Source organism: Phyllostomus hastatus, unplaced genomic scaffold (genome assembly GCF_019186645.2).
Source record: "Phyllostomus hastatus isolate PE091 unplaced genomic scaffold, TTU_PhHast_1.1 phas_contig_495, whole genome shotgun sequence".
In the NCBI taxonomy this organism is placed as follows: Eukaryota; Metazoa; Chordata; class Mammalia; order Chiroptera; family Phyllostomidae; genus Phyllostomus; species Phyllostomus hastatus.
The window spans coordinates 5,894,753-5,913,324 of NW_025333895.1; the positions used below are offsets into that span (position 1 = coordinate 5,894,753).

Consider the following 18,572-nt stretch of genomic DNA (forward strand, 5'->3'; position numbering starts at 1 on the left):
GCTGGGGCTGCAGCGCCCCCACCTCAGGCCCTGTGGGTGGGTGTCCCGGCAGCTCCGTGCCCTGCACGGGGTGGGGGCAGGAGCCGGGGGAGCCCACCTCTGTTCCCAGAAAGCCTGGTCCTAGCCCCTTGGCCGGGGGTGGGGGTGTGGCTGGGAGAGGGTGGCTGGTGGCCAGGTGCTTATTGGTTGAGGACTCTTGCTGAAAGGGGGGGCCTGCATTTCCCCTTTGTTCACCCCTTCTTGTTGTGATGCGTGGAGACAGGCCTGCGGGGAGCCATAAATCCGTGAGCGCCGCTTTGGCAGTCCTTGAGTTTTGCTGGGTTCCTTCTCGCCTGCCCTCTGCCTTTCCCGCTGGCTTCCAGCTTTCTCCCGAGATTTATGAGATTCCGGGGGTTTATCGAAATGAGAGGGAAAGGAGGCCTGGGGGTGGAGCTGGGCCAGGAGCCCTGGCCCAGCTGGGTCTGTCGCGGCGGCTGGGCCTCGGGTCTCCGTCTGCAAAGCGGACCCCGAGAACGGTGTTCGTGCGACGCGGTGATGGATGCGCGGGCCTCAGCGCGTCGTAAATCGCTCCTCTGGAGCGCATCTGCAGCTGCTGTTCACGGACTGGAGCGTCGTCCGCAGCTTTTACAGACGAACCCATCTGTTCTCCTATCTCGTTCTCGTCCGCTTGTTTTAAGGTCCACATGCCGTACAGTTGTAAGTTCTCAGTATATTCGGAGCTGTGTGCTCATCGCCACGGTCAATTCCAGAACACTCCCAGTGCCCCCCGCAACCCCCCACTGTAAGCCCCCATATTCATCGCCAGTCTCTTCCCATTCCTGCCCCGCCCCCAAGCCCAGCCCAGCCCCTGGCGACCACCAGTCCGCTTTCTGTCTTTGGATGTGTCTCTCCTGGGCGTTTCACATGGACGGGTTCCCGCTGCGTGGGCCCCGTTCCCTGGGCATCGTGGGTTTCGGTCCGCCCACGTTGCAGCGTGTACTGGCACTCGCTCCCTTTCACCACGGCTGGGTCACACCCCACCGTGTGGGCAGACGGCCTTTGCCGACCCAGCCGCCCGCCGAGGAGCGTTCGGGTTACCGGCTGCTGGCGGCTGTGGGTAACGTTGCCGACTTCGGGCTGCATTTAAAGCGCTGTAAGCGCCCTTCACAGGCTCGGGCCCCTGGTTCCCGGGCCTCCCCGTCCCGGCGGTGTGGAGCGCCCAGCCGCTGTCGGGCAGCTTCCCCACACAGGCCCAGCGCAGCCTTCCCACCGCTGCGGCTCCCCAGCTCCCCGAGGTCGCTGGGCCTTTCACCCAGAAAACGGAGAGCAGGAACCCCTGGAAAACTCACACTGAGGGGGGGCATGGCACAGGCATGGGGGTGGGGGGGTCGGCCTGCTCTTCTGGTCTCCTTTCTCCTTCGCCGCCGCCATCCCCAAGCTCCTCCGCCACGGAGCTGTACTCTGGAAGCTGGCGAACTTGCTCTGGGGGGTGGGAGGGGCTCCAGTGCACCCCCTCTTGATGCAAGGTGCCAGCTGCTCACCCTGCTTTCCTCTCGGCTGGGCCGTGCTCCCCCCACCTGGCTGAGCTGCCCCCTCATCGGTGGCGGCTCCTTCCTGCTGTCCCTGCTGACTCTGCGGTGTCGTCAGGCTGAGAACCGCGACGTGGCCCAGCCTCTGAGGCTCCTCCATGTCCCTGCGGGCAGGGCGGGCCCTCGGTGCTGGCGGGCCTGGAGGTGGGTGTGATGAGCGCACCACACTGGCGCGCTGAGGGTGAGACAGAAGCCCGTGGGGTGGGGAGAGCTGGGGTCCTGGCCTTCCGCTCCCGGGGCTGGGCCCGCCACACGCTCACACATGCACAGACACACACACAGGTGTACACACAGATACCCATGGACATGCACATGGCAGGTGTGTGGGCCCACGCCAGGCGGGTCTCTGGAGGGTCTAGAGAACCCTCTGGGTGCTCAGGGATCCTCGGCCCCCAAGTCAGAAGGTCCTAGGGGGAAGAAGGCCCCCGGGGTTGGAGTGGCCACCCCGCCGTCCAGCACCGGTGGTGCGCATGGCCCTGGGCAGCTCTTCCGTGTAAACACTTCTGTGGCACTGAGCTCGGTGCGCCCTCTGTCCTGCACTCGTCACAAACCCTTTCCTCCCTCGACCCGTTTCCTTGATTCGTCCTGGCCCTGTGGCTGGTTTTTTGTTTAAGGACAGCGTGACGTTCCAGGGCGTTTGTCTCTCGTTGTTGCTAGGCAACCCCTCTGAGGCGTGAGCGCTGGGGCCAGTGTTCGGCGGCAGTAAACGGGGCTGCTGGCCCGTCTCTGCGCAAATGCTTCTCTTTATCTCCTGGTCATCTCCCCCGGGGACAGTCCCGTGGCAGACGGCTGAGTCAGGGTGGGAACGGCCACCGAGTCCTCCTGACCCTCCGGAACAGCTGTTCGTGGAAAGCCCGCGTGAGCGTGGATTCACAACTGCAGGCGGCAGGGTTTCTCGAGCTACTCGCGTGGCCAGGACTGTGCGGCACCCACGTCGCAGAGAGCGGCCACGAGGGGCCAGGGTCGAAGGCCTGGGGTCCCCTCCCGGCCTTGCCCCCATGCACGGAGTGAGCCTGAGTAAGACCCTGCCCTGCTCTGAACCCCAGTCTTCCCGTCTGAGGGGTGGAAGGGCTGGACAGGCGGTGGCGGCCAGAGCGCGCCTCGAGGCCCTGCTGCGCGATCCCACCAGGAAGGCTGGGGCGCGGCGCGTTTCCAGGCAACAGTGTTTGTTTGTGGCTCTGCTGTGTGGCTGGGACAGCTGCTAGCGCTCCTGGCCCGGCTCAGGCTCCCGGCGGCAGCCGGCCAGGGTCCCACACGGGGGCCAGATTCAGCTGCATCGGAGGGGAGGAGAGGGGACAGCTGCCGAGGAGTGGGCAGTCGGCACCCCGACCCCTCTCCGGCCCAGTCCCCCCAGGGCACAGCGGTGGGGCTGCAGCTGGGCTGCTGGCGGCCCGGGAAGAAAGCTGCATGCTCGCTGCAAGGCAGGGATGGCCCGGGGCCCCTCGGGAGCCTTCACCTTGGTGGGTCATCGCAGCTCCTTGTTGCTCGCCTGCAGCCTGGTAGCTTTGAGGTCTCGGTCTTGTCAGCCTGTGGCCAGTGGCTCTCTTTCTGGAAAGCTCTGCAGTGAATTAAGCTTCCGAGAGAATCATGTGGGTCACCACAGCAGTTGGCAGGGCGGGAGCAGAGCGCAGGGCCAGTCCCAGGCCCGCCCCGGCCAGCTGGGTGGCCGCGAAGCCTCTGCAAACAGGGCGACGCGGGTGGGTCCTGCGGGCCGTGCTGGTGTGGCTATTGGGGGCTGCGGGCGAGCGTGTGTGTGAGGGTGCCCCCCAGCTGACAGCCACCCCAGTTGGCACGGTTCGGTGCGCGTCTCACGGGGACGGCACCTTCTCCCTCCCTCCCCTGTGTTGTCATTCGGTGGCTGTCGGCCCCGCTGCCCGAATTCTTCACCTCGACTTCCCCACGCGGGGCTCCCTCACAGGGGTCTGGTGCAGGCAGGGCCCCAGCAAGGAGAGGAGGGTCAGGGTGGCCGTGGGTGGGTGCAGGTCCCCGCCCGCTGGTGCGGGTGGGCTGGGCCCTCGCCTGACAGCGGCTCCGATGCCACCCCGGCCCCCCCGCTCCAGCAGACGTGGGCACAGGGTGGGCGTCTCTGGCGGGCTGGGTAACTATTTGGAAACGGGGACACTGGGACAGACCACGTGGAACACAGCCAGAGGCACGAGGCGCAGACAAGCCAGCGGCTGGGGCAGTCCGAGGACAGGGGCATTTCCTCGGCCCCCGCCTGCGGTGGCTGGCCCACCTCAACCCCCTCTCCACCTGAGGAATGAAGGGACGGAGGAGTGGGTGAGCAGGCGGCTGAGCTGGGCCCCATGTAGCTCAGAGCCAGGGAGGGCTCCGTGGAAGAGCCAGACAGAGCCTGGCTGCCTTGAAGGGGCCTGGGGGGCAGGAGCGTCCTCCGCAGGTGGGGTGGGGGCAGAGACAGTGCGAGCTCAGGTGGGAAGGGGCCGTGTGCGCAGGGGCTGCTGGGATTTCTGTCAGGTACGTACTGAGCACCTGCTGTGGGTCAGGACCCGTGCTTCCGGGCTGGGACACAGCAGGAGCCTGGGCACACCTGGTCACTCCCCGCAGTGAGCCACCTGGACGTGACAGGTGGCCGCAGGTGCGGTAAGTGCCATAAGGGCTGTAGGAGCCTGCGACTGGGGGCAGGCTGGCTCACCTGAGCCACAGAGGATGAGAGGGAGCCGGAACGGGGACCCGAGCGAGAGGGCAGTGCTGGGAGCGAGGTGGGCAGTGTGGCCTGGGGGTCCGAGTCCCTCTGAGCACTTTCTCCAGGGCCCTTTTGGTCCCTCTGAGCAGGTGGGTCCCCTTGGGGGTCGCAGGCCCGGAGGGACCCCTGCACCAGCATCTGTGTGGCTGTGTGAATGCGGGAGCTGACAGCCAGCGAAGGCCGAGGCCCAGTGGCTGTCATAAACAGGAAATTCCCCGAGAATCTGGGTGCCGCACTGAGCCATCTGGACACTCGCGCCGCCACGGTGGACAGCTGCTGCTGATTACACCACACGCACACACAGCAGCTCTGTGCGCCCCGCTTCTTCCCGCTTCTACCCTAACCCTAACCCCCCGGGGCCTCGGCAAAACCCCATTCCTGCCCAGCATCGGTCTCTGGGCGGGGCCGGGGGTCTGCATGTTCTGCGATCTGAGTGGTGAGGCCTCTCCCTGCACGAGCTGATGGCGTTCCGTCCGGGGCCCGGGGCTCCGCTTGCCGTGCGTGGGGGCAGGAGCCACGCAGCTCTGTGCGTGGGGCTCTGGTGGTGACAGGAAGAAAGACGAGAATGAAGGAGGAGTGGAAGGAAAGAAAAAAACATAAATGTTTCAATGTCCGCCAAGAGGAGACGAGATAAATCAGTTGTAGTGTGGTCACACAAGGGAACACTCCAAGCAGTGGAAATGGATTAATTAGACCTACATGTGCATCTACGATGCCCTTTATGTGTTTTAAACCGGACAAAACTGTATCACGTATTGTTTATGATGCTCTGTTGTCACCGTGGTAACAGCTGACCTGGGCCGAGTGCTACCCTGCTCCGGGCGCGGGGCTGTGAATGAGGTCATGCAGCCATCGGCATGGCGCTCTGAGGGGCGTGAGCCCCGCCGCTGCCGCTGCATTCCCTGGGAGACCACTGGGGCACAGAGGGGTGGCGTGCCGGCCCACCTCGCACAGCCAGCCCCGGCACCCTGGGCGGCCCGGCCCACTGCCAGGGCCCTGGAGACCACTGCGCAGTGCGTCGCTTGCCACTGACCTCGGAGACCTCGCCCCTGCTGGCTGCTCCAGGCAAAGCGGAGGAGGGGGTGGCTGGACAAGGGGTTACTCTCCCTCTTTACAGATGGGCCACGGGGCCCTGCAGGGCAAAGCGAGTGACCCACAGCCACACAGAGTGTGAGCGGCCTGTCCGAGGAGCACGCGTCCAGCACTTTGCTTGCAGCTGCCCGGGAGGTGGGGATTACTGTCACCCCCACTTTGCAGGGGAGGAGACTGCGGCTCAGCAGCAGCAGCAGCAGCAGCAGCAGGGGGAGTGGTGACCAGGCCTGGAGCCTGGGCCTGCTGGGCTCTAGAGCCCGGCTGTAGCCCGGTGAGCACAGGCAGGGGATCGGCACTCCGAGTCCCCACCCCCTAGCAGGCCACCTGCACTCGGGGCCAGCCGGGGCCAGTGGCCGCAGCTGCCCTTTCCGGGATCAGGGGCTTTGAGGAGCCAGCACGTGTGGTGGTGATGTCATGTCTGCAGGGGCCCCCAGGGTCTGGCCCAGCTGCACACGCCTGGCTGGGGGTCCCGGACCCCTGGGGGGTGGGGCTAGGTGACTCAGCAAGGTGGGCTGGATGCGGGAGAGCACTGATGGGCCTCCCCAGCTTCCCCCCAGGGGCCCTGCACGGGGCTGGATGGACGACCACGGAACCCTGAATCTGGGGCCCGGCTCGCCCTGGCCCTTAGACAGAGGGGCCTCGCGCTGGCCAGTTCCCCGCAAAGCCACGGGAGGGGGAATGGCCTCCAAATGGAGCCTCATCCTCCCTGCCCCCGCACCCGGGGGAGGTTCGAGGAACGGCACGTGTGTGCGTTAGCGGAGGGGAGTCAGCAGCTGCTGGGCTGAGCCCACGGGGGCAGGGGCAGGGGTCTGCTCACCAGCCCCGGCCCCTCTTAGTGCATCCATGTCACAGATGAGGAAGTGGGGGCTCCAAGGGGGCGCAGGGACTTTCCTCATCCAGCTGGGAAAGGCTCAAAGCTTGGACTTGACCCGAAGCTGTCAGACTCCTCGTTCAGTGCTGTCTGTTTCACAGGTGGGGGTGGGACCTGGCCTTGGGCTGGCGGCTCGGGGAAGTGGAGGTCGGGCAGGAGGAGGAGTGAGGGGTGGGCGGTGGCACTGCTTTGGTCCCGGTAGGCTTCCTGGAGGAGGTGGCAGGTTCGAGTTGGGTCTTGAGGCCTGGGGTTGGTGGGGGTCTCACGAGTGCTCCACGCCCCCCTGCAGGTATCACCTTCTCCCGTCCGGCTCCCTGCGTGTGGCCCAGGCCCAGGCCGGGGACAGCGGCCTCTATGAATGCAGAGCCAGTAACCCCGCGGGGGCGGCCTCCCGACGCTACGTCCTCGGGGTGCGAGGTAGGGCCCCGCCGGCGGCTCCTGTCACACCCGTGGGCCTGCCCTGTCCTTTAGGCCTGCCTGGTGCCCCTCCCCAGAGACGGACCTGCCAGCTCTGCCACCTCTTCCTGGGGTCCCCCAGCACTGCCCCTGTCATCCCCACTTCCTGTCTGGTGCTGAGTCTCCCCTCCCCCCCCTCCCCCTCTCCTGTCCCAGGTGCTTGGAGCCCGGACATGCTGTTCGGAGGCCCCCTGAGCACAGGGGGCGGGGCCCAGCAGGGGCCTAAGGCAGTGGGGGCTCGGAGGTTGTGAGAGGGACCCACAGAGGGTTCTGGTCCCCGGCCCATCTGGTGGCCTGGGCCCCACCCACAGAAGCCAGCGGTCGAGTCGGCCACCTAGGAGGCAGGGAGCTTGTCATCTGCCCCCAGGAGCCCGAGGAATCACAGGTGGGGGGCAGGGTGTCGGCCACCCACGGCCCTCGGGCCGCATCCGGCCCCCCTCCTGCTTCCACGGGGCCCACAGTGGAGAACGGTGTCTGTGTGTGTGGGTGGGGGAAAGGACGATGTTTTGTGACACGTGGGAATTACATGAACTCCAGTTCCAGCGTCCACCGGTACAAGTTTTATCGGCATTCCCTTACCTTTCGTCTGTGGCTGCCTTCACGCCCGAGGGCGGAGTTGGGTGGCTGACACAGGAGCCGTTTGGTCTGCAGAGCCTACAGGTTTTGCTCTCTGGCCCTTGACAGAAGAAGCTGTGGTTTCCCAGCTGAGGTTTCCCAGCCCAGGAGAGATGAGTCAGCAGGGGCGGGGCGACGGGCAGGGCTGGGCTGGGCTGAAGCCAGGCTCTGCCACCCATGAGCTGTGTGACCTCAGGCCAGCCGCTTGGCCTCTCTGAGCCTTCGTGTCCTCCTCTGTAAAATGCACATCCCACGGCTGTCAGAAGGGGTACTGATGACGTCAGGTGCTCAGCCTAGCGGAAGCTGTGATTGTTTTTAGCGAGTGTGGGGTGGCGTGGATGAGATGTGCACGCCTTGTGCCCTGGGCCACGGGGCTGCTCTCGGCCCAGGGGCCAGGGGCCCATGTGGTATTTTTTTCCAGGCTCTTCCTCCAAAGCTGGGAAGCAAGTAGGTGTTCCTCAGCTTCCCTCAAGGGCCCAGGACGCTCGTCCCAGTCTCCCGTGCAGCACCCAGAGCAGGGCGGCCCGTGAGGTCCAGGAATTTTCCTGGACCCACCTGGTCCACACCCCCAGGAGGCTGCCTGGGCCCCGGGTCTCACAGGCCAAGGGTCGGGGCGCTCCGGCCGAGGCAGTGGGTGGCTCTGGCCCAAGTCACAGAACCTTTGAGAGCCCCATCTCCTCGCCCACCCACAAATGGGTGTGGCCCGACCTGCCCCTGGGAAGGACAGAGGGAGAAGGAGGGTGGGGCTGTCACTTGAAAACACTCCGGAGACAGAAACGACCGCCACCAGCCTCCCCGAGCTCAGGCAGGGAGAGGTGGGGGTGAGCAACAGCAGTGACCGGCTACTGCACACCGGGCACCGCCGGGGGCTGGGGGGCTGGGCGGGAGCCGCTGTTTCCATCCCCCGGTGACTCTGTGCGGAGGGGAAACTGAGGCCCCAGCCGCGCAGCGTCCTGCAGCTGCATGGGGCGGAAGCTCCTCCTCTGTGCGCCTGCTGCCTCCCCACTGTGCGCCTGCTGCCTCCCCACTGTGCCATCTGCCCTGAGTCAGCCCCGCCGCCCCGGGGCCTCAGTTTCCCCATCTGGCACTAACAGATTTCCCAGCTGGTGGTTATCAAACGGTGTTGGATGTGCTTGAGCCCGGTGTGGGGGTGGGAGGTGGGGAGTGGAGAGGGCTGCAGGGGTGGGTGTGGGTGGGGAGGGGTTGGGGGAGTCTGCTTCACAGGCCTGGGCTCTGGGACCCCCTCACCCAGGGCCCCGCCTTGAGCACCTCCCTGTTGCCTTGTCAGTCCCCCCGCAGGTGCAGCCGGGCCCTCGGGTCCTGAAGGCCCTGGCAGGGGAAGCGCTGGATTTGAACTGCGTGGCCGAGGGCACCCCACCGCCCAGGCTGAACTGGTCCAAGGACGGGGTGGCCCTGCGGGGCGGGGGGCCCGAGGGCTCCGTCCATTTTGCAGCCATTCAAACCTCCGATGCCGGCCTGTACCGCTGCGAGGCCTCCAATGGCGCTGGGGCGGACTCCTGGGAGCTGGAGCTCAAGGTGCTGGGTGAGCCCCTGAGCCCCGGAACTCCTTCCCACCTTCCCACCGCTCCCACCTTCCCAGCCGCGACCCAGGCTTCCGAGGGGCCTGTCTGCTCTTGGGGCCCTGGGCCTGCTCGGCCCCTGCCCCCCTCCCAGCCCCCAGCCGCCGAGGTGTCGGGCAGCCTGTGTCAGCCCCGAGGCACCCTGTCCTCTGGGGTGGACAGGAGGCTCCGTGGGACAGTGACCGAAGAGCAGGGCGTGCGCCCCAGCCGCCCTTCCCCCACTTACCAGCTGGACGACGGCAGGCCAGTCACTCGCACTCTGACCTCAGTTTTCTCGCCTGTAAAGTAGGTTCGATAATACGCGAGGTCAGCGAGAGAAGGCGTGCAGAGTGCCCAGTGCATACAAAGGTCTGGGCCGTTTTCACTGTCATGAAGTTAAACTGGCAAAGAGCAGCGGAGGGGGCGGGGCAGGGGAGAGCGAGGTGTTTGCCCGAGCGGGTGACAGCCAGAGCTTGGCCCCTGGAGCCCACGTGGCCCTGGTGACTGTGAGAGGCCGCGCCGTGGGGGGCCAGGCAGCCCCACCGGCCCTGACTCACTCTCCCTGAGGCCGGGGGCCGGAGCACGGGGCTTGCACCCTCTTATGTCGGGCTGGGGCTCCGGGGGAGGACGCCTTCCCCACGGCCCTGGGGGGAGCACCCTTGAGTCTTTGGGCTCAAGGGTGTGAGTGTGGCCACGTCACCTCCCCCCAGAGCCACCGTACTGGGGGACCGATGACACAGACGGGCTGCTGGAGAGAGTGGCGGGAGAGAACGCCAGCCTGCCGTGCCCCGCCAGAGGTGAGGCTGGGCCGGACGGGCGGGCTGGGGAGCAGCCTCCACCCACGTCCCCGTGCCCTGGGTCACACACCGTGGGCAGTGCCGTGGGTCGTGGCGGGTGATGGTGTCCTCGCTTCCAGCCGGGGCCACGCCGGGCATTTCATCCCATCGGCACCCTGTCGGAGGGGTGTTAGCATTAGCTCTTTTTCGTTGGGTGTGGTCTAGGCCCAGAGGGGCTATGCAGCTTGCCCGAGGTCACACAGCGAGGAAGGCCCAAGGGCCCTTGTGGATGGGGGCTCAGTGGCCCCGCCTCTCCCCTAGCCCCAGCCTTTTTCATGCAGCATGGATTCATGGGTCCTGGGCAAACCAGCCCAGCCCTCTGAGGCCCCCTTTGGGGCGGCAGCTCAGTGTGGGGCCCAGATAGTTTCGTAGGGTCAAACCCTCCCAGGCCATGTGACCGGGGACCGCCGACACCTCCTTCCTGATCCTCCGTCTGCTCGTCTGTGCAGGGGGTGGGGTGCCAGTCCCTCCACGCAGGGCAGCTGCCCTGAGGGCTCCGTGAGGCCGCCTGAGCTTTAGGGGCCAGCCCCGTGCGGGGCACCGAGCAGGGCCCGGGGAAACGTGTGGAGAGAATGGGTGCAAGTGAATGAATGTCGTACCTGGTCACACCTGGCCGCTTCCCCACCCCCACCCCTGCCACCCAAGTTGCTTGCTTCGGTGTTGGGCTCTTCTGGGACTGGTGAGGGGACTTGCAGTCTCGCCTGTGCGCTGTCTGGGAGGCTGGGTGTCTGGAGACCGGGTGTCTGGGTGTCTGGGAGACGGAGTGTCTGGGAGACTGGGTGTCTGGGTGTCCCAGGAGCAGGTGGCAGCTTCCTAAAGGCCTGGCAGGAGCTGGAAGCTGGTTCTGGCCTCAGCTGTGCTTCCTCTGGCCACAGGGCCCAGGAAAGGCCCTGGACGGGGACTGAGGGAGAGGCAGGTAGGAGGCAGGCAGATAGGCAGGAGTGGCAGGAACCTGCCTTCAGGGTCCTGTCTGCAGAACCGCCCAACTGGACGGACTTGGCCCTTGATCGTGGCGCCACCTAGTGTAGGTCTCTGGTAACAGCAAGCAGCTGGTCTGCAGTCTCCGGAGGTGGGACCCACCCAGCCAGGGGCCTGCCATCCTTGGTACCACAGGGCTGCCCACATTCAAGGGCAAGTCCTCCGGCCTCGACTTCAGCCTCAGCATACCCGAGGCCCCCTCCGATACACACTGCCTTGCCCTGGCCAGCGCCTGCCCCCTGGCCGCCTCCCCTGTCCAGCAGCTGCCTGCTGGTGGGCAGCGTGGGGCGCTGGCAGTCAGCAGCCAACTGACAGTGGCCTGGGACGGCTCCCAGGGCTAAAGCAGAGAGCGCTGGGCCTGCAGGGTCTGGGACGTAGGAGCCCTGGGACCTGCGGTGGGGAGCCCCCCTCGCCTCCTCGCTGGGTGGACAGGGCCTGGCACGTGCCTGCCCCTGTCGTGGCACCTGTGAAACGGGAGTGGAGAGGGGGGGCACATTTCCAGGGAGAGCCCTGAGGCCCCCGGAATCTCCCCCTCCGGTGCGGCCCTGTGGTTAGAGCTCGTGAAGGTTAGATTCTGTCTGTCTGTCTGGGCACTTCTTCCCTATACCCGCCCCCACCCCCCCCCCACCCCCCCCCCAACCCTGCTAACCTCTGCACCACCAGCCAGGAAGGTTGTCTTTCTGGTGTGCCCCCAGGATCCTCTATCCTCTGCACGACTGGATTGAAAAACTAAAAATTAGTAATATAATTAACGGGGAAAAGTTCCAGGGGTCACAACCTGGGGCCCCTCCAGGCCAGCTGCTCTGAAGTCCCAGTCCCCTGGGCCTCGGCTGGATGGGCGACGGTGGGCGGGGCTGTGGGAGGGGCCGAGAGTGCTGGGAGGGGCCTGGGGCCTGTCGTGTGTGTTGTGTGTTGTGTGCGTCTGTGCACGTGTCTCCATCGTCGGGGAGCAGGCCCCTAGTTAGCGGGACACTCTGGCAGGAACCCGAGGGGGAATGTACAAGGATACAGACCCCTCGGGTGGGGTGAGCTTGCCCGAAGGTGCGCCGAGGGGGCCGCCGTGGGCCCTCCCTTTTCCTCGCAGCCGGCAGGCAGGGCCCCAGCACAGGAGGGAGGAGCAGCCGGTGCAGAGGAGAGGGGGGCCGGGACGCCCCGAAGGAGGAGACACCCAGCGTGTCTTGACCCTGCCCCCCAACCCCACCCAGTGGGGGAGCCCACCCCTCCCTCTGATGGTCTTTCCTCTGAAAGAGTTGTGGAGGGGGGGTGCCAGTGGATGAAGTGAGGGGTGTTGATGATAATTAGTATCAGCGCTGGTCAGTCGAGAGTCCTGGCGACTAGTAGGGGCAGGGAGGGTTGGAGGGCTGACCTGTGACTTGGGGACACTGGCCCCCCACCAGCCCCCCCTCCTCACCCACTCTGAGCCGGGCCCTGGGCTTGCCACTGGGGGGCGGCCGGGGACAAAGAGGAGACCCCGGCCCTCGTGGGGAAGATAGGCAATGAAACGTAGGCTAGGGCACTAACGTCCAATGCACTAACGTCCAAAGTTGGAGGTGGTGGCGGGAAGGAAGACACAGGGCGGGCTAGGGGCGAGGGCATGCCGGCAGGCTGCGATTCCGGGGCTGCGGGGGCTCTGAGAACCCTTGGCTCCTGTGCCGTGGCCCCCAGGGCACGGGGAGGCTGTGGACCCGCAGCCGTGGGTGGAGAGGGTCGGTGATGTGCCCCCCTGGGGGACAGCGTGGGTGTGGAGGGGGAGAGGGCTGGGTGCTCGTGCTGATGCCTCCCTTTGCCTGGCCAGGGACACCCAAGCCACTGGTCACGTGGCGGAAGGGCCCGTCCTCGGAGCCCCTGCTCGGCCGGCCGGGCCTGGCCGTGCTGGACGAAGGCTCTCTGTTCCTGGCCTCGGTCTCTCCCGCCGACGGCGGGGACTACGAGTGCCAGGCCGCCAACGAGGCGGGCTCCGCATCCAGGAGAGCCAAGCTGGTGGTCTATGGTGAGCAGGGGCCCGAGCTGGGCAGCTGGTGCACACACCTCTAGCTGGTGCTGAGTTCATGGGAGGGGCGGCCGCAGGCTGCCCGGTGCCTGCGGGTGGGGAGGGCTTGAGGGCACTGGGACAGAGGCAGGCTGAGTGGACAGTCCCTGCATCCCCATGGAGACAGTGTTAGGGAGAGAACCTGGAGCTCCATCAGTGGCTTTAACGTGGCCCAGCAGTGACGTCATTTTAGAAGGAGCACCCATGGCCCGCCTCCGCTGAAACCTGCTGGAAGTGACCTGGGGCTCATGTCCTTCCCTCAGCTCCCTAGAGGCCCCCCCCCCACCCATGGTGCCGTGTGCAGAGGATGGGAGCCCTTTCCCTGCACACAGCCACCTTCCGCCCCAGCTTGCCCTGTGGCCACTTGCCTGGGAAGTTTGTTGCAGAGACAAACCCAGGCCCGCCTGCAGAGGTTCCAACTCGGGACCCTTGCAGTGACCATGATGACAGGTTGAGTGTAGAGCTGGATGGATCGGGCATCCAGCGTCTTGCGAACTCAGTGTCACAGAGGGGTGCAGTGCCAGGGCACAGCCAGGGCCCCCTGAACCTGGGGCCGCCTGTCCGGGCCCGGCAGCTGGGGCTCTCGGGGATGGGGGAACTACTCAGCCTCTCCCTGTCCCCAGTGCCCCCCAGCATCCGCGAGGACGGACGCAGGGCCAACGCGTCGGGCATGGCCGGGCAGTCCCTGACGCTGGAGTGTGACGCCAATGGCTTCCCGGCCCCTGAGATCGTGTGGTTCAAGGACGGGCAGCTGGTGGGTGTCCCCCGGGCACCAGGCTGTGGGTGGGATCTGGACAGGTTCCTGCCTGTGGTAAGGTGTGGCAGGCAGATGAGACGGGTGTCTTTGGGGGCTCAGGGCAGGGGAGGACCGAGGTCCGTGATATAGCCTGGGTGGCTGCATGGTGGAGGAGGGGGAAGAGCACTGTCCCAGAAGTCAGAGGCCCCAGGTTCCGTCACTGCCCAGGTCCCCGGGCCTCGATGTCCTTATTGCTGCTGCCGGGGGTGGGGAGGTGGGGGGGGTGCCAGACCGCGCTCACCAGTTCCCTCTGGCCTCTTCTGCCCAGATCCCCGCGGCGGGCAGCCACCGCCTCCTGGACGAGGCCCGGGCCCTCCACTTTCCCAGGGTCCAGGAGGGCGATTCTGGCCTGTACTCCTGCCGGGCGGAGAACCAGGCCGGGACCGCCCAGAGGGACTTCGAGCTGCTCGTGCTCAGTGAGTGGCCCGGCGGGCCGGGGGGCGGGGGGGGGAGAGCGGGGGTGCTGTGTGTGCCGAGGGCGCGGGCACAGCTGTCAGAGCAGACATTAGGCAGGCAGGTGGTCGGTTACCCACGTAAGGACTGTCACATCATGTGCCACAAGAGAGCGGCGCAGGCTGCCGAGGGAGCCAGGGTGGGGCCCGCTGCAGCCAGGGGCTTGGGGGAGCCCCCCAGGCAGGATGCGGGAGGAGGGGAGGGCACACCGGGGGAGCTCCCCAGGTGACGACTCTGCAGGGGTGGGGGCTCACGGGTCTGAGCAGTGTCGCCCCCGCCCCTCCTTGTCCCCAGTCCCGCCCTCTGTGCTGGGAGCCGGGGCCGCCCAGGAGGTGCTGGGCCTGGCTGGTGCCGAGGTGGAGCTGGAGTGCCGGAGCTCAGGGGTGCCCTGCGCCCCAGGTGGAGTGGACCAAGGACAGGCAGTGAGTGGCCCACCTGGCAGACGGCGTGGGGGCGGCGCCCAGGCCTGGGCCGATGAATGGGGGGCTTGATAGGCATTGCACATGCCCCTGGGGCCCAGGCAGAGGGCAGCACGGGCCCCTCCCACCCCAGCCTGGGGCCCCCTGGGGAGACCCCGCTCTCTCCCAGCAGGGTTTTCTCATCGCCCCTCAGCCTTCCTTGTTTTTTCTGTTGGGGGGATGTTTAGGTAAAACCCACATAACCTGGAACTAACCACCCTGAAGTCCACGCTTCGGTGGCATTAGCACAGGCGTCATCCCAGTCGCGTCCCAGAACATGTCATCTTCCCAGAAGGAGACCCCGTACCCATGAGCAGCCACGCCCCCGCCCTGCCCTGCCTAGCCCCCGGCGACCACCGTCTGCTTCCTGCCCCAGCAGATGCCCCTGTGTGTCACATAAGCTTCACACAGGCACAGCATGGCCCTCTGCGTCTGGCTCCTTCCGCTCAGCATGTGGTTGGGGGCTCATCCGTGGCGTGGCAGGTGTCGGAACTCCCCTTCTCGAAACACCCGTGGGGATTGGCCCCGTTTTGCCTCTTCGCCCGTTCGGACCTTTGGGTGCCCGTGCATCTTCCAGCCTCCGTGCGGCCCGCCCCCGCCGGCGCCCCCGCCTGACCAGCCCATCCCGGCTGTCTTTCCAGGCCCGTCCTCCCCGGAGACCCGCACGTCCAGCTCCAGGAGGACGGCCAGGTTCTCAGAATCCCCAGCAGCCGCCTGGGGGATGAGGGCCGGTACCAGTGCGTGGCCTTCAGCCCGGCAGGCCAGCAGGCGAAGGACTTCCAGCTCAGGATCCACAGTGAGCACAGCCGGGCCCCCTCCCCGGGCCGCCCGCTGCGTGGGGAAGGGACAGGGAAGGGACAGGGCAGGACCGGGGGCCGAGCAGCGAGCTCCCAGCCCGGTGAAGCTGGGTGGGGAGGGACGGACGGAGTCTGGACGGACGTCTCCCAAACCCTGTGGCCCCGACCCAGCTTCACAAGTTTTACCAATCCCGATACCACTCGGGGTGCTTGTCTCTTTAACCTTTTCTTTAAAGCGAGTCCCTTTCTTTACACTGAAGCACCTTTATTTAAAAGGACATTCAGTATTACAACCGTAAATGGGAAACCAGGTCCACTTGGCCTTGATGGGAAGAAGCTGTAAAGTCAAATGCATTGAAAGAAAGGGCCCTAAGCCCTGGCTGGTGTGGCTCAGCGGACTGAGCGCTGGTCTGTGAACCGAAAGGTCGCTGGTTCAATTCCCTGTCAGGGCACATGCCTGGGCTGTGTGGCCAGGTCTCCAGTAGGGGGCGCATGAGAGGCAACTGAGCACACATTGATGTTTCTCTCTCTCTCTTTTTCCCTCCCTTCCTCTCTCTCTGAAAGTAAGTAAGTCTTTAAAAAGAGAGACCGGGAGGTGCTCAAGCGAGAGCCGCCTGCAGAGGGCGCTGAGCTGTGTTGCTCCCTGTGGTGCAGGGCACCGGAGGGAAAGTGCTAGGAAGGTCCACTCCGTAGCTGGACCGGACAGCCTTTTCCAGTGTTGTAATCTGGCTGGAAGGAGATGTGGGAGGGCACAGCCGGTCCACTGTTACTCATGCTGTGCCCGCGCCCCCCGAGGGTCACCCCGGTACCACCCCCGTGGGAGCTGCTGGTGGAGTTTAGCCCCTTGTTTTACAAATGGGGAGACGGGTGAAGTGACCGACCCGGGTCTCACGGCCAGTTACAAGCAGGGTGGGGCCCAGAGCCCAGCCGTGCCCCCCACCCGCCCACCTCCACACGTGCTGCGATGGCCCGGCTTGCGTTCCACGTCAGCGCGTCCCGAGCTGGCCTCTGCTTCTGTCCCCAGACTCGACCCCTTTCCTGCAGTCAGAGCCTGTGACCCATGAGCAGCTTGGGTGACACGTGAAATGTCTGCGATGTGCATGCCACTCTGGGGGGTGGGACGCCAGCTGCCTGGAGGGGAGGTGGCTTCTTGTGAGTGCCCCCTTCGTTGTCCCCAGCACCTCCCACCATCTGGGGCTCCAACGAGACAAGCGAGGTGACCGCCATTGAGGGCCAGCCGGTGCGCTTCCTGTGCGAGGCCCGAGGAGTGCCCGCCCCGGACATCGCCTGGTTCAAGGACGGGGCCCCGCTGCCCCCGAGCCCCGAGGTCGCCTACACCAGGGGCGGCCGGCAGCTGCAGCTCGGGAGGGCCCGAGGCTCGGACGCGGGCGTCTACACCTGCCAGGCCAGCAACGCCGTGGGCGTCATGGAGAAGGCCACCAGGCTGGAGGTTTATGGTGAGTGGCCTGGGGTCTGCAGCGAGCCACGGCCAGCTGGGCGAGCGGGGCGGGGGGTGAGGCTCTGGGCTGCCACGGTTCCCACCAGTCTGTGGCGGTCAGTGAGGGGCGGGGCTCCGTGTCCAGCACAGCAGTCGGGGCAAAGGTGTGTGTAGGTGGCCAGGGTGGGGCCTGAGCAGGGCCTGTGGAGGGCAGGATGCAGGCCCGTGGGCTCCTCCTGGCCCCGCGTGAGGAGTCGGCTCAGGAGTCTGCCCCCACAGATGCAGGGGCTTGGGTGCTGGAGCCCCGGGGCCCGGAAGGGAAGTTGGGCTGTGTGGCATCTGGGGGCGAGCCAGGATGCAGCGTGGGGGCTCCTGCTCAGGGATCTGCAGACTTCCTGGACACTGATTAGGAAATGCTCACGTGTGTGTGTGTTTCGTTACATTTTCTAAGGGGCTTGTGGCCCAAACCAGGCAGAGAGGCACATCCCAGGCCATGATTGTCCCGTGTCCCTGCCAGGGCTCCGTGGGCCGAGCCACGTGGGGGCCTCCGGCTTGGCTGCCGCCTGGGCCATCACGGCCGCCATCTGGGCTGGGTTCTGCCCTAGTCACCCTGTCTGCTACCGCAGACGCAGGCCGGGGAGGGGACTTGTGGGAACGGTGGCTTTGATCTTAAGCCTGGGGAGCCCATCACATTCGGTTCAGTGGATTCGGAGACCTACTGCATGCCGTTCCTGGAGACACGCACGAAGCAGTCATTGTTCAGCTTGTGACGGTGGCGGGGCGGACCGAGGGTGCGGCGGTGTCAGGGAGGGGTACTGCCCAGGGGCAGAGGGGGGAAGGGAATGCTCCCAGCCGGGGGCCTGGGGCCGGCTTCCAGGGGGATGGGGTTCCACTAGTGCAGGAGAGGGAGGAGGGGTCTCCAGGGGCTTGACCAGGGCTGGCGTCGAGCTCTGGTCCCTGAGCAGCCCCCACCCCGCTCCCCGCGCCTCTTCCCCAGTCCCGCCCACCATCCAGGGTGCCGACGAAGGGCCGCACTTAGTGAAGGCTGTGGCCGGGAGACCCCTGGGGCTGGAGTGTGAGGCCAGAGGCCACCCGCCCCCGACCCTGTCCTGGCACCACGAGGGGCTGCCCGTGGCGGAGAGCAACGGGACGTGGCTGGAGGCGGGCGGTGGCGTGCTGAGCCTGGAGAGCCTGGGGGAGGCGTCTGGAGGCCTGTACAGCTGCGTGGCCAGCAGCCCCGCGGGGGAGGCCGTGCTGCAGTACGCCGTGGACGTGCAGGGTGAGCCACACGGGCCGCGGACCCCTCCTCGCACACCTGCCGTGTGCCCACACCTGCAGCCCCTTCTAGGAGCTGCTCCTGGTCAAGGGCTGGATGCTTATGGGGAGCTCCCCGGGGCCCGAGGCTGGGCGGCGGCTGGGTTCTGTCGTCTTCCATTGGACAGACGATCCTCAGGCACCAGTTCGGGGCTGGCCCGTGCGGAGTTGGAGACAAGGCGGGCGGGGTCCTGAGCCCTGGGTCTGGGGGTGACACCGACACCGAATAAACAGGACAAGCCTCCTCTGGGGAGCACAGGGGACCACGCATCTCTTCTTGGGTGGCCCAGGAAGACCTCCTGGAGGAGGGACCGTTTATGGGGGATTTGAATGGTGGACGGTGGCTTGGGCCTTGCTCTGGGGACCCTGAGGACTTGGGAGGGGAGGGGGGCTCTAGGCCAGGTTTGCTCAGCTCTAAACACCTGGCGGGGGACCCCGTCTGCAGTGCCCCCACAGCTCCTGGTGGCTGAAGGCGCGGGCCAGGTGACCACCCTCGTCGGACAGCCCCTGGAACTGCCCTGCCAGGCCTCCGGCTCCCCGGTGCCCACCATCCAGTGCGTATGGGGTGGTGGGGTCTGTGGGCAGAGAGCGCATGCTTTGGGGATAGG

The 18,572-nt window shown here is 66.3% G+C and overlaps 1 protein-coding gene across 1 annotated transcript in view; it reads left to right on the plus strand.

The window, feature by feature from the left end:
* HMCN2 (hemicentin 2) overlaps positions 1-18,572 on the plus strand; it is a 131,999-nt gene that overhangs the window by 51,002 nt on the left and 62,425 nt on the right. Inside the window, 12 exon segments of the mRNA XM_045846429.1 lie at positions 6,525-6,652; positions 8,595-8,849; positions 9,576-9,662; positions 12,475-12,669; positions 13,332-13,462; positions 13,773-13,920; positions 14,252-14,343; positions 14,345-14,379; positions 15,057-15,211; positions 16,391-16,669; positions 17,648-17,929; positions 18,410-18,518. Of these exon segments, the coding sequence (XP_045702385.1) occupies positions 6,525-6,652; positions 8,595-8,849; positions 9,576-9,662; positions 12,475-12,669; positions 13,332-13,462; positions 13,773-13,920; positions 14,252-14,343; positions 14,345-14,379; positions 15,057-15,211; positions 16,391-16,669; positions 17,648-17,929; positions 18,410-18,518 (1,896 nt within the window).